Raw genomic sequence first — 10,484 nt, 5'->3', positions numbered from 1 at the left:
CTTGCTTTAACTTGGTCGCATTATTACTTTGACCGCACTACGTGGAATTAGTACTATCAGCCATATATATTGAAGATGGTTCACGCAATCATTATTGTGTGGACTATGGTCCATTCAAGTTGTGTGGAACATATTTTGTATACTATAAAATAATGTACATTCAGTACAAAAATAATGTACATTCAGCACAAAAATAATGTACATTGTATTCAAGAGATGTACATTATTTTCGTACTGAGTGTACATTATATTGTATAATGTACATTCAGTATATTAAAAATGTACTTTTTGTTATGGTCCACGTGCGAAGGCTCTCTCAACGGCCCCGGTCCGACAGAGTATTTGGGAGGATGTAAATCATGGTGACTCACACCCCGACAGAGGCTAGACCGATGCTCATTGCGCACAAGAAGCCCCCCTCACTTTGAGAGGTTGCTCCCACACTGCCGCTGGTGAGACTCGATCCCTGGTCATTATTCCAAAGTTTCCCCTCTATGACCAGTTGAGCTACCCATGCGGGCTTAAACTGCTACTCTTGAATGAATATATGGTTGCATATGTTATACGTCAAAGTAAGCATTTAAAAAGAACGTGTTTATGTCATGCAAATAATCAACTGTCTTAAACTGATACATTTTAAGATATAAAACTACGCACCTTAAGTTATAAAACCACGCACCTTAAGTTATAAAACAATGCACCTTAAGTTTAAACTTATGCACCTTAAACTAGAAATGTGACGCACATTAAGCTTTAAATATACGCACATGCATTAAGAAGGAAAACGACACACCTTAAGTTATGGAAAGATGCACCTAAAGCTTTAGACTAATGCACCTTAAACTAGAAAAGTGACACACCTAAAGCTTTAGACTGACGCACCTTAAAGTTTCAACAAAAATGCACCTTAGAAGAACTGACGCACCTTAAGCACAGAAACCTCGCACCTTAAAAAGGAAAACAACGCACCATAAGTTTGACCAATATGCAAAAAGACCAAATTGTCACCGCGTATTTTAATATGTGTTCAATATGGGCTGTTGATTTTGATTAGATAATGACTGAAATTAAATCGCATCTCCACACCTGAAGCTTATCACCGCATTTGAACCTAATTATATATATATATATATATATATTGATAGTACTAAATGCCATGAAATGCGGTAATTAAATAAACACGAGACCAATTAAAGTAATTAAATAACTCTTATTGATCACAGTGAAGGCCCTAAGTACAATCTAAATGGTTGCTCTGAGTACCGACTGACTGCGGTCGGGATTCTCTAACAACAACCTATCGATCGTCCAAAAGTCCCCCACACTGTCGCTATCGCGGGTATTTATAGCCGCGGAGCCGGAGACACGAATCCGGCCGTCCGGCATGCCTCCCACGTAGCAACCACGTGTCGCCTTCCCGGGTGCCCTGCCTGTCAACGCGTGGAGCCGCCACGTGTTCCTCATTAGCTCTCTCGCTAAAGGGCTACCGCTCGGTGGTCGACACTGCCGATCGGGTAACTCCCGGTCGGACCCCGACCGGGTTCTTCACACAAAACCCGACCTGTAACCTGCAAAGACAAGAAGAAAAGGACAAAGACACAGGGGTTGGGGTAATATTATGTCGGTCGGGGTATTCCCTACCAAGAGCCCCCCAGCCCGTGCCTTTTTGACCGTCCGGGAAAAAACGGGACGGGATGAAGAAGCCCAACTGTCCGCTGCCAAACCGACCGGCCAGCTGTCATTCCCCTCCCCGCCACGTGTCGACGACTGCCGCCCTCTGCAACCGCAACGGTCACCTCGGAATCAGCAGCGGTCGCGTCACACAAGTGGACTGGTTTCCCGCCCAAATGCTCTACTATAAATAGGCCCTTAAGGCCCTCATTTGAACATTCCTCAATCTTCTGAATCGATCGGCATACTCAGAGAGTCCCGAGCGAAGCACTTCAGCAGACCAGTCGAGCAAACGATTTTCAAGCTTCTCAAAGTCTCCTCAATCGATAAGCTCTCTAACCTTCTGCTTTAATTATTTTCTTTACGCTTTCATATAGCGGTTAATAAGGCAAGACTGACCCCGACCTAAACGTCCCGAGCTCCACACTAATCTCGACCGCCTTTAGGTAGAAAGAATGTCAGACTCGGACAGCCAGAACGTGTCAGTTGCGGACTATGTCCTACTCGCCGGAGGTCGTTCAACGACCACAGCAAACTCCCGATCGAGCCCCCGAGCGACAAAGGTCATCGAGCTCGTCTGGGACATCGGGGTCGAGCTCTAGTGGGTCGGGAAGCTCGAGCGGTGAAAGCGGGAAAACGTCCACGAGCGGACGAAATTCCCCGGTCGAAGGCGTTCGGGAAACGCCTACGAGGGTAGTTGGGGATTACCCTCAGGTCGAGCCCCAGGAGGGCGACCGGGAAAACGCTGCGGAGCCGAACGAGGAAGACCCGGCCGAGCAGGCAGCGCCGGCCAGGGACGGATTTGAGTTCCTCAACAGCGAGAGCGTGGAAGGTCAGATGAGCAAGCTGACAAAGGGGGAAGCGGCCAAAATTGCCGCAACACTCAGCGGTCGGGTCGAGTTCGACACCAGCCGCCAGCTCGGGAATGTTATCGACCGTCACCGGGGAAAGTGGATCGGGATGCACTACGAATCCCTGATGGCCTCGATCACTTTCCCCTTCTCGGGCCTTCTCACTGCGTTCTTGGGCTACTACCAGGTCGTGCCTGGACAAATCTGCCCGAACGCGCACCGGATGATCGCGTGCTTTCCTCAGATATGCGGTCGGCACAACTTGGCCTGCACCATGGAGCTGTTTAACTTCGTATACCAGGTGAAGGTGTTGGCGGCCACGTACGGGGGCGGGTTTCTAATGACCCAATCCCGAGCAGATATGTGCTCGATCGAGGGCCTGCCCGGGAACAATCGGGGGTGGAAGAACCGGATATTCTTGGTTAAATACGACCCGTGGATTCTCCCGATCGAGAGGGTTTGGAGCCAACGCTTCCGGAAACAAGTCGTGCCGGTCGAGACACAGGCCCTCAAGGACGCGGTCACCAAGATCTCGGGCGAGATATACGAATACCGGATCTTCAAGACGGCCGAGAGCTACGAGGCGACCCAACTACCCGAGCTGGTCTACGATCTGCCTGAGAAGTATAAGCCCGAGCCGATGGGCGTAACGATCACGAGGGCACCCGCTCGGGGCAAACGGAAGGGAAAAGGTCTAACACTAACCAATTCTCGCCGACCTTAACACCCCGAACGCCCTTTATTCCCGATCTAACTGTCTTCTTTTTGTTTTGCAGAGATGGTAGGTCTTGGTGATGATGACGCCCCTCTACCCCCGGTGGCCAAGATCGTGCTTGGCAAGAAAAAGCCAAAGACCAAGCCAACCGGGGAGAAGGAAATCCCACTTGCCCGACCGATGGGCTCCTCGACCATCACTACGCCGGAAGGCTACGTGGTTGACGCGGCCGATGTCTTGGTTTCCCGGGTGGTCGTTGCCAAGGGCAAGGAGAAAGTGCCCGAGAAGGGCGTGGCTGAGGGTGGCGCGCTGAAGCGCCGACGGGAGTAACGCAGCCCGAGCCCCTCGGACGGGGCCGGCAAGGGCGGCTCGTCTATTCTCGCCCAGATCGGCAACGCCGGGCCAGCTAAGGAAGACCTAAGGAAGCTAACCCCGACTCAGGTGGCCGAGAAGATCGGCTACGACTTGGCCGAGGTAAAAGCTTCCTTCCTCTCATCTCTTTATTCAAGTAGTCCCACTCGGGCTTAACCAGATCGTCTGTGCATTGCAGATTTCCCGAGCGGCTCAACTTCTGCAACGATAGGCCCTGCAAGCCAACGAGGCCGCCACTTTGAAGAAGGTCGCCGACCGGCGACTCCAAGAAGTAAAGGACCTCCAGGCAGAGCTGACCAAAGCCCAGGAGGACCTGAAGAAGAGTCGGGAGGACCGGGACCTATCTGAGAAGGTCGCGCAGCAGGCGATCGGAGAGGTCGCCGAGTTGAAGACGGCGGCTCAGCAGGCGAACGGGGAGATCGCGGAACTGAAGGCCCGGTTGAACAACCAGGACGAGCTGGCCCGGTTCCTCTTTCGGGACAACGAATCGGGCACGCAGTTCCTCAAGGCGGTCCGGGGTACAACGGTCGGGGACGAACTGATCTGGTCGTTCAGGCGATGGGCCTTTAAAACCGGCCAGAGGAAGATGCGTGAGAAAACTCAGAAGATTATGGAGCAGGCGCTCGAAGGAGAAGACCTCCAACTGGTCCTGACCACACTTCCTCCAGATCTTCCCGACCCCGGGCCAGTACCATTCGACCCGAAGGAGAGGACGGCCGAGGCGAGCGGATCTGCTGCAGCCACCCCGAGCGAAGTGGATCCTTCGAAGAAGTAGACTTGACTTCTTCGCTTTGTAGTGAAATTGATCGGGAGCCCAGTCCCGAGTTGTACCGGGCACATTCAGATTCAATAAAATTTGTTTTTTGCTCAACTTGTACCGCTCGTTTTCCTTGCACTTTCACTTTCAATTATACACATGCCGAATATCCAATGCTCGACCTTGCGGCCTCATGGCCTGGTCGTACATCATTCGACTCGTTCAACACCCGACCTTATGGCCTTATGGCCCGGTCGTGCATCTTTTGATCGGTCTAATGCCCGACCTCGCGGCCTTATAGCCTAGTTGTGCATTTTTCGATCGGAGCATCGATGTTCTGCTGGCCTACCCGATCAGGTTTACCCGATCTCCTGGCCTTGTCGATTTTTGAAAACTATTAAGCCTCTTCGGTTGGGGTGTTCCCGAGCGACGGACCTATAGCACTTCCTTCATCCTAGCCCCCACACTATTGTGTGCTCGAGGCACGAGTGGGTGCGATAGTGGAAAGAAGTTGGACGGATCGGGGAATTATGCTGGAGCTCTGGCTTTCCCGATCGGTGGCATAACCTTGATGTCCGCCGAAGATGAGCGCATTTGACCGGTCGAGGTAGCGTAGTGTCGACTTAATCCACGTCCAACAAAGATAAGGGAAAAAAAACCGATCGGGCCGCTGCGTACAAACGGTCGAGCAATCACCGATCGTGTATACATTGAACTGTCCCGCTCGCAGGCGGTTAAGAAAATATTCATAATTTACAAACAAATGACGACCGAGGCTGACTCGCAGGCCGAGCCCCCACTTCGCCGATCCTTACTAAAAACAGGCTAATGCCTAAACAACACGAGGTCCTCGGAATTCCATGTCCCCTCGATCACCCTACCGGTTGTCATCTCCAGTCGGTATGTTCCCGGCCGCACGACCGCGCTGATAATGTACGGTCCTTCCCAATTCTGAGCTAGCTTCCCGCCTTCCAAGGGTTGACTGGCTTCCCGTCGGCATAGGACATAATCTCCCACCTAAAAATACCGAGGGTTGACCCGAACATCCTTTGTACTCTTGACTCTCTTCTGATACTCGGCCATACGCCGAGCGGCTAGCTCTCTCTTCTCCTCGACCCCATCGAGATCCACGACCATCGAGTGTTCGTTCTCTTCTGCATTGTAAGTTCGTTCTCGGTCGGTCGGGATCCATGCCTCGATCGGAAGTCGGGCTTCTGCTCCGTAGACAAGGGCGAATGGAGTTTCCAAAGTAGCTTCTCTCGGGGTGGTCCGATAAGTCCACAAGACATAGGGCAACTCATCGGCCTAACTACGACCAGCCGAGTGTAGCTTCTTCTTCAGACCTTCCAGGATTGTCCGATTGGCATTCTCTACTTGTCCATTTCCCTGTGGGTAAGCCACCGACGACCGGACGTGAGTCGTCCCGATCGTGGCCAAGAAATTTTGGAAGTACTGGCTTACGAATTGGCGGCGGTTGTCGCTGATGAGATGCACGGGCACACCAAAGCGGGAAATCACATTGTGCTATAAGAACCGAGCACATTGCTGAGAGGTGATCGTGGCTAACGGCTCGGCTTCAATCCACTTGGAGAAGTAATCGATGGCAACAATGACGAATTTTCTTCGATCGGCAAGTTGAGGGAAGGGTCCCAAGATGTCCACCCCCCACCTTGCGAAGGGAATTGCAGTCGTGACCGGCTGGTAGAAAGTGGCCGGTCGTCCAGGCATCCGGGCAAACAATTGGCACGTCTCACATTCCCGAGCGAGTTTTTCACAATCCAGCTAGAGGGACGGCCAATAATACCCGATCAGCATGATTCGGCGAGCTAACGATCGGCCTCCTTGATGTGACGAACAGATGCCCGAGTGCAATTCCTTCATTATGAGATCGGCCTCAAATGCGGTCAAGCAACGCATAAGAGGGCCTCCATACGATCGTCTATAGAGACGACCGTCCAAGACTTGGAACCTCGGGGCTCTAAGCTTGGCTTTCCGAGCACGCTGAGGGTCGTCCGGGAGCCGACCGTGCTCGAGGAACTCCTTCAGATCGGTGATCCAATTGTCTTCTGCCGGTTGAATAGGATTGACCGGCAACCGGTGGATGCTGTGCCTCGGGATCACCAAAATCCAAGAAATCTTCGACATGTGTTCCGGGGCGTCTTGGACCAATTTGGACAAGATGTCCGCATCGGCATTATCCCCGTTTAGGCTACTTCTTTGCTCCTCCCCGTTTGAGATGTTTTGGTTGCTTTAATGAGCTCATATTATTTGTGTTTCTAATTAAGAACTACTAGGCTAGGTGATGACAGTATTGGGTTTTGCTTCTCACCTCCAATTAAAAATGAAACTAATTTATAGCTCCATTCACATTGATGTTGCATGTGCATTTCGTATGGAGAACATGTTGTTGAAGATAGTGATGTGATCATATTCTCTGTGAAGCCTCAAATAGGTACACCCAGCATTCTTCTTGTTTCCTTTATCCTTTGTTATATCTCAATACAGTGATACTAATTTATTGTCAGTAACGAAGAAACTACTATTAGCAAATGATGTTGTTAGGAAAGAACAGGACATCTGCAAGTATGCAAAAGCAGTTATCTTCACACCTTAAAGCTCTGTAAGCCCTATGCAAGCTGTGTAGTGCCACTATTGCTTACTTAGTAAATAGACCCAACCTCCTGAAACTACCTTTCTTAATAACAGATGGGTTTGTGCTGGTACTGTTTGTAATTTGATTCGAGGTTAATATAATCTAGCACATTTTTTTTTGCTACGACTAGCATTGGGCTCTTCTTTAATTTTTATTTAGTTATTCGTGTCTGAATTACTTTTCTTTCTTCCTATATATGATACTCCCCTCACAATGAATAGTTTGTAGAGCTGTATATGGTGCTTGCGAGTTGTGACTGTCAATTTAGAATTGATATGGTTGATTTTGAGTATTGATATATTATGGTTTATGGATCTATAATGCATGATGAATTCATCAATTTATGTGGTCCATTGTTTTTTTTTTTTTACATAGCCTTCAAATCAATTTAAACGTCACCAATTTCCAATCAAAGTTTGTTTTGCCATGACAATAAATAAGGCACAAGGAAAAACATTTGATTTTGTAGGGATTTACTTGAAACAACCGGTGTTTTCACATGGACAGTTATATGATGCATTATCAAGAGCAAAGAAAGAAGATTGTGTAAAGATTTTACTTTGCAATACTCATCGCGATACAACTACTACAGACCTAACTGATAACATTGTCTATCAAGAAATTCTAAATGAAGCTTGTGGATAACTTCTTTGATCTAACTAGGTTATTTTTTACACTTTATGTGCAAAATATATTCATTTTTAAAAATAAAACCAGCTTAAGTGAATATAATTTGATTTTAATATATTGTGTCTATACAGATTACTACTCTACGCATTCAGATGCTCGATTTGTCCAACTTATATTGACCTTGATCTGGTATCAATATAAAGAATTTATGATTAGGGTTGTTCTCTCCCAGAGATACAACAACACAACTCTCAGCAGCTATGATTCTCAAGTAACCTTCTTCACCTTTTCCCTTTCTTCTCTAATTATTGTATTTGTTTATCCTTCATTATTTGTGTTTTCCTATTCTTGATTTGTCAAGTGTTCTACTGTGTCATAGGGTTGTGTTTCCCTATTCTTCATTTTTCTATTTATTCTTGGGTAATGGAATGGTTTGGGTAACAAAATCCTTCATAAATTCACTAGATGGCCAACATTATATTTTTGGACCAACCAGTTGGAACAGGATTTGGGTTGCACAGTGAATTTGACGGTCTTGATGTAGGCCTCTGATTTTACTTTGTTATTGGGTTGAGGAAGTAAAAATGTGACGAAACGGTTACTCTTTTGAGCTTTGTGCCGTTTCTAGGACATGCTTAAGTTCTTGTATTTTGGCTTCCCTAGAGCAAGAATGAAAGACTTCTTGAGTGCCATATGCCCATACATGTACTAAATGTATCAATGTGCTTCTCCAGAAGTGTACCAAAACTGGTAAGAGTTGCATACTCTCTTCTTTCTCTACTTATTTTTCTTGGTTCAATATTGCAACTGGCTCCTATTTGTAAAGTAAAAGGAACTTGATAACGGGTTTTGGAGTCTGGACTTTTTTTTTTTTTTTTTAAAAAATTGATGTGGATCTTTCTCTTGTAACCCTTAGCTTGTCCTCAATGCTATGATTTGTGTATCATGAGATTCAACCATTTCACGTGAGGACATGAATGGAATAAAAAGCAAGAGAATATGCTTTGTTCCTTTTTTAGGAAATGAGTTTGGATCTTTCACTTGTTTTGTTTTCAGTAAAATATGCCATATTGTAATGTGGTGAGTTGATGCTTTGCAGGGAGTTGAGGGAATTGAAGCTTATGGTCTAGACAAGTTGATCCAATTTGCTGCATCTCAGCTTAGTGACCAACTTCCTGAGTCTAGGGAAGCTGCCCGTGCTCTTTTATTGGAACTGCAAAGTGTCTATGAGAAGATAACAACAACAGTGACTGAAGATCAAGAAGCAATTTCTTGGGAGCAATTTTGCCAATCAAAGCTCTCACCCTTGAACGCTCAAGCTATCCTTCGAGTGACCAATGTTCCTAGGGAGGGTCTTGTGCAGGGATCCTAACAAATTACAAGCCGTAGCAGGTTTCTTTGGCTTTTACTGTGTTTTGGGTTCATTTTCTTATACCTGTACATACGATGGAAGTTTGAGATGATGAGAGGCGGTTGCAGCAGCATTTATTATTAATCTTGAGAAGTTGGCTTGATAGAAAGCAAAAGACAAAGCCATTTTTTAAGATTATAATCAATTTCTGTTTCATTATTTTAAAAATACATTTCTTTTGTATGTATTATTAGGGGAACAAAGCATCGTGCTACACTTGATGCATTAAAACGCTGTCGAGACTACAATGACGCTGTAATAAAACTTGCAAATCCAAAAATTGCAGAAATTTCTACAATTGATATTATCCCTCCATCAATTGATCTGGTATATATAAAAAAGATTTTAGACACTAATTCAATATTTTATACTTAACATTAACATTAATTTTTTTACTGATGACAACTTGTAGATTAAACCTATTTGGATAAAAGGGAAAATCAGATTTAAGCATCAAATAAAAAACACATGGTACATTGGATGTAGTCATTGTATGTAAAAGGTTTACGCAGAAAGTGACAAACAATTTCATTGCATGCATTGTGGTGAAATGAATGCAGTGGGAACACCACAGTTAGTAACAATTTTTATAGACATTTTATTTATTTTTTTTGTTAGAAGGAGGTCAGTATCAATTTAATCATTACACAAACATAATACAATAATGATAATATATAAACTGGATGTGGAAATTACTGATGGAAGTGGATGCCTTGTTGCATTTGTGTTTGGAAAATGTGCTGAACAACTATTACTCTCAACGAGCAAACAAGTTATGCAATTTGAACAACAGGTATTTCTCCTTTACCACCCACAACCACTCATGTTTTACAGTAAACTAACCTATGACTAACTAAATAAACATCTTGTAGGATCAACAGCTACGATTTCAACATATCAATAACCGCTTACAAGATGAAGAATATATAATACAATTGAGGTCTCAATCCTACACACAACAAGGCAAAAACATGGTATCATATACCATAACATCATTGCACGGTTCATTCTCATTCACTACCACAAGTAAACAAGATGCAATAAACAGACAACCAGCAAAAAGGAAACTCAACTTCACTAAAGATGGAGAAGAAGAAGACAATTCCGAGCCTCACCAAACACGCACTAAAAAAATTAATTTACTCTGCTCAAATTACTACTTTTTTTCATTATAGATAGCCAGCTTTATTTAGTGGTTTATTTGTTTTTACTTTAATTCTAATTTAGCTATTTCGAATTTCTTTATCTTTTATTACAATATATAATCACCAAGACTATTTCTATATCTTTTATTAATTTCACATTTTTTCTCTCTCATTATTATATTATGTGAATACTTTAACCAATTAAGAAACACTAATTTATAAATACACACTGGGCATTGGTCTAATCGCGCAAAGCGCGTGTCATAACTAGTATATATA

The 10,484-nt window shown here is 45.2% G+C and overlaps 1 protein-coding gene across 2 annotated transcripts; it reads left to right on the top strand.

Annotated features, from left to right (window-relative positions):
• The first annotated feature begins 7,844 nt into the window (after positions 1 to 7,844).
• LOC109152026 lies at positions 7,845 to 9,032 on the top strand. 2 transcript variants are annotated; one of them, XM_019299628.1, is made up of 2 exons: positions 7,845 to 7,920; positions 8,749 to 9,032. In XM_019299628.1, the coding sequence occupies exons 1-2, from the start codon at positions 7,858 to 7,860 to the stop codon at positions 9,019 to 9,021; spliced, it is 336 nt and encodes a 111-aa protein (XP_019155173.1). In that variant the 5' UTR covers positions 7,845 to 7,857; the 3' UTR covers positions 9,022 to 9,032. The 2 variants fall into 2 exon arrangements, with proteins under 2 accessions (XP_019155173.1, XP_019155220.1); XM_019299675.1 differs by lacking the exon at positions 7,845 to 7,920 and adding an exon at positions 8,355 to 8,399.
• Positions 9,033 to 10,484: the final 1,452 nt, after the last annotated feature.

Source organism: Ipomoea nil, unplaced genomic scaffold (genome assembly GCF_001879475.1).
Source record: "Ipomoea nil cultivar Tokyo-kokei standard unplaced genomic scaffold, Asagao_1.1 scaffold0114, whole genome shotgun sequence".
In the NCBI taxonomy this organism is placed as follows: domain Eukaryota; kingdom Viridiplantae; phylum Streptophyta; class Magnoliopsida; order Solanales; family Convolvulaceae; genus Ipomoea; species Ipomoea nil.
This window is presented reverse-complemented; position numbering and strand designations above follow the sequence as displayed.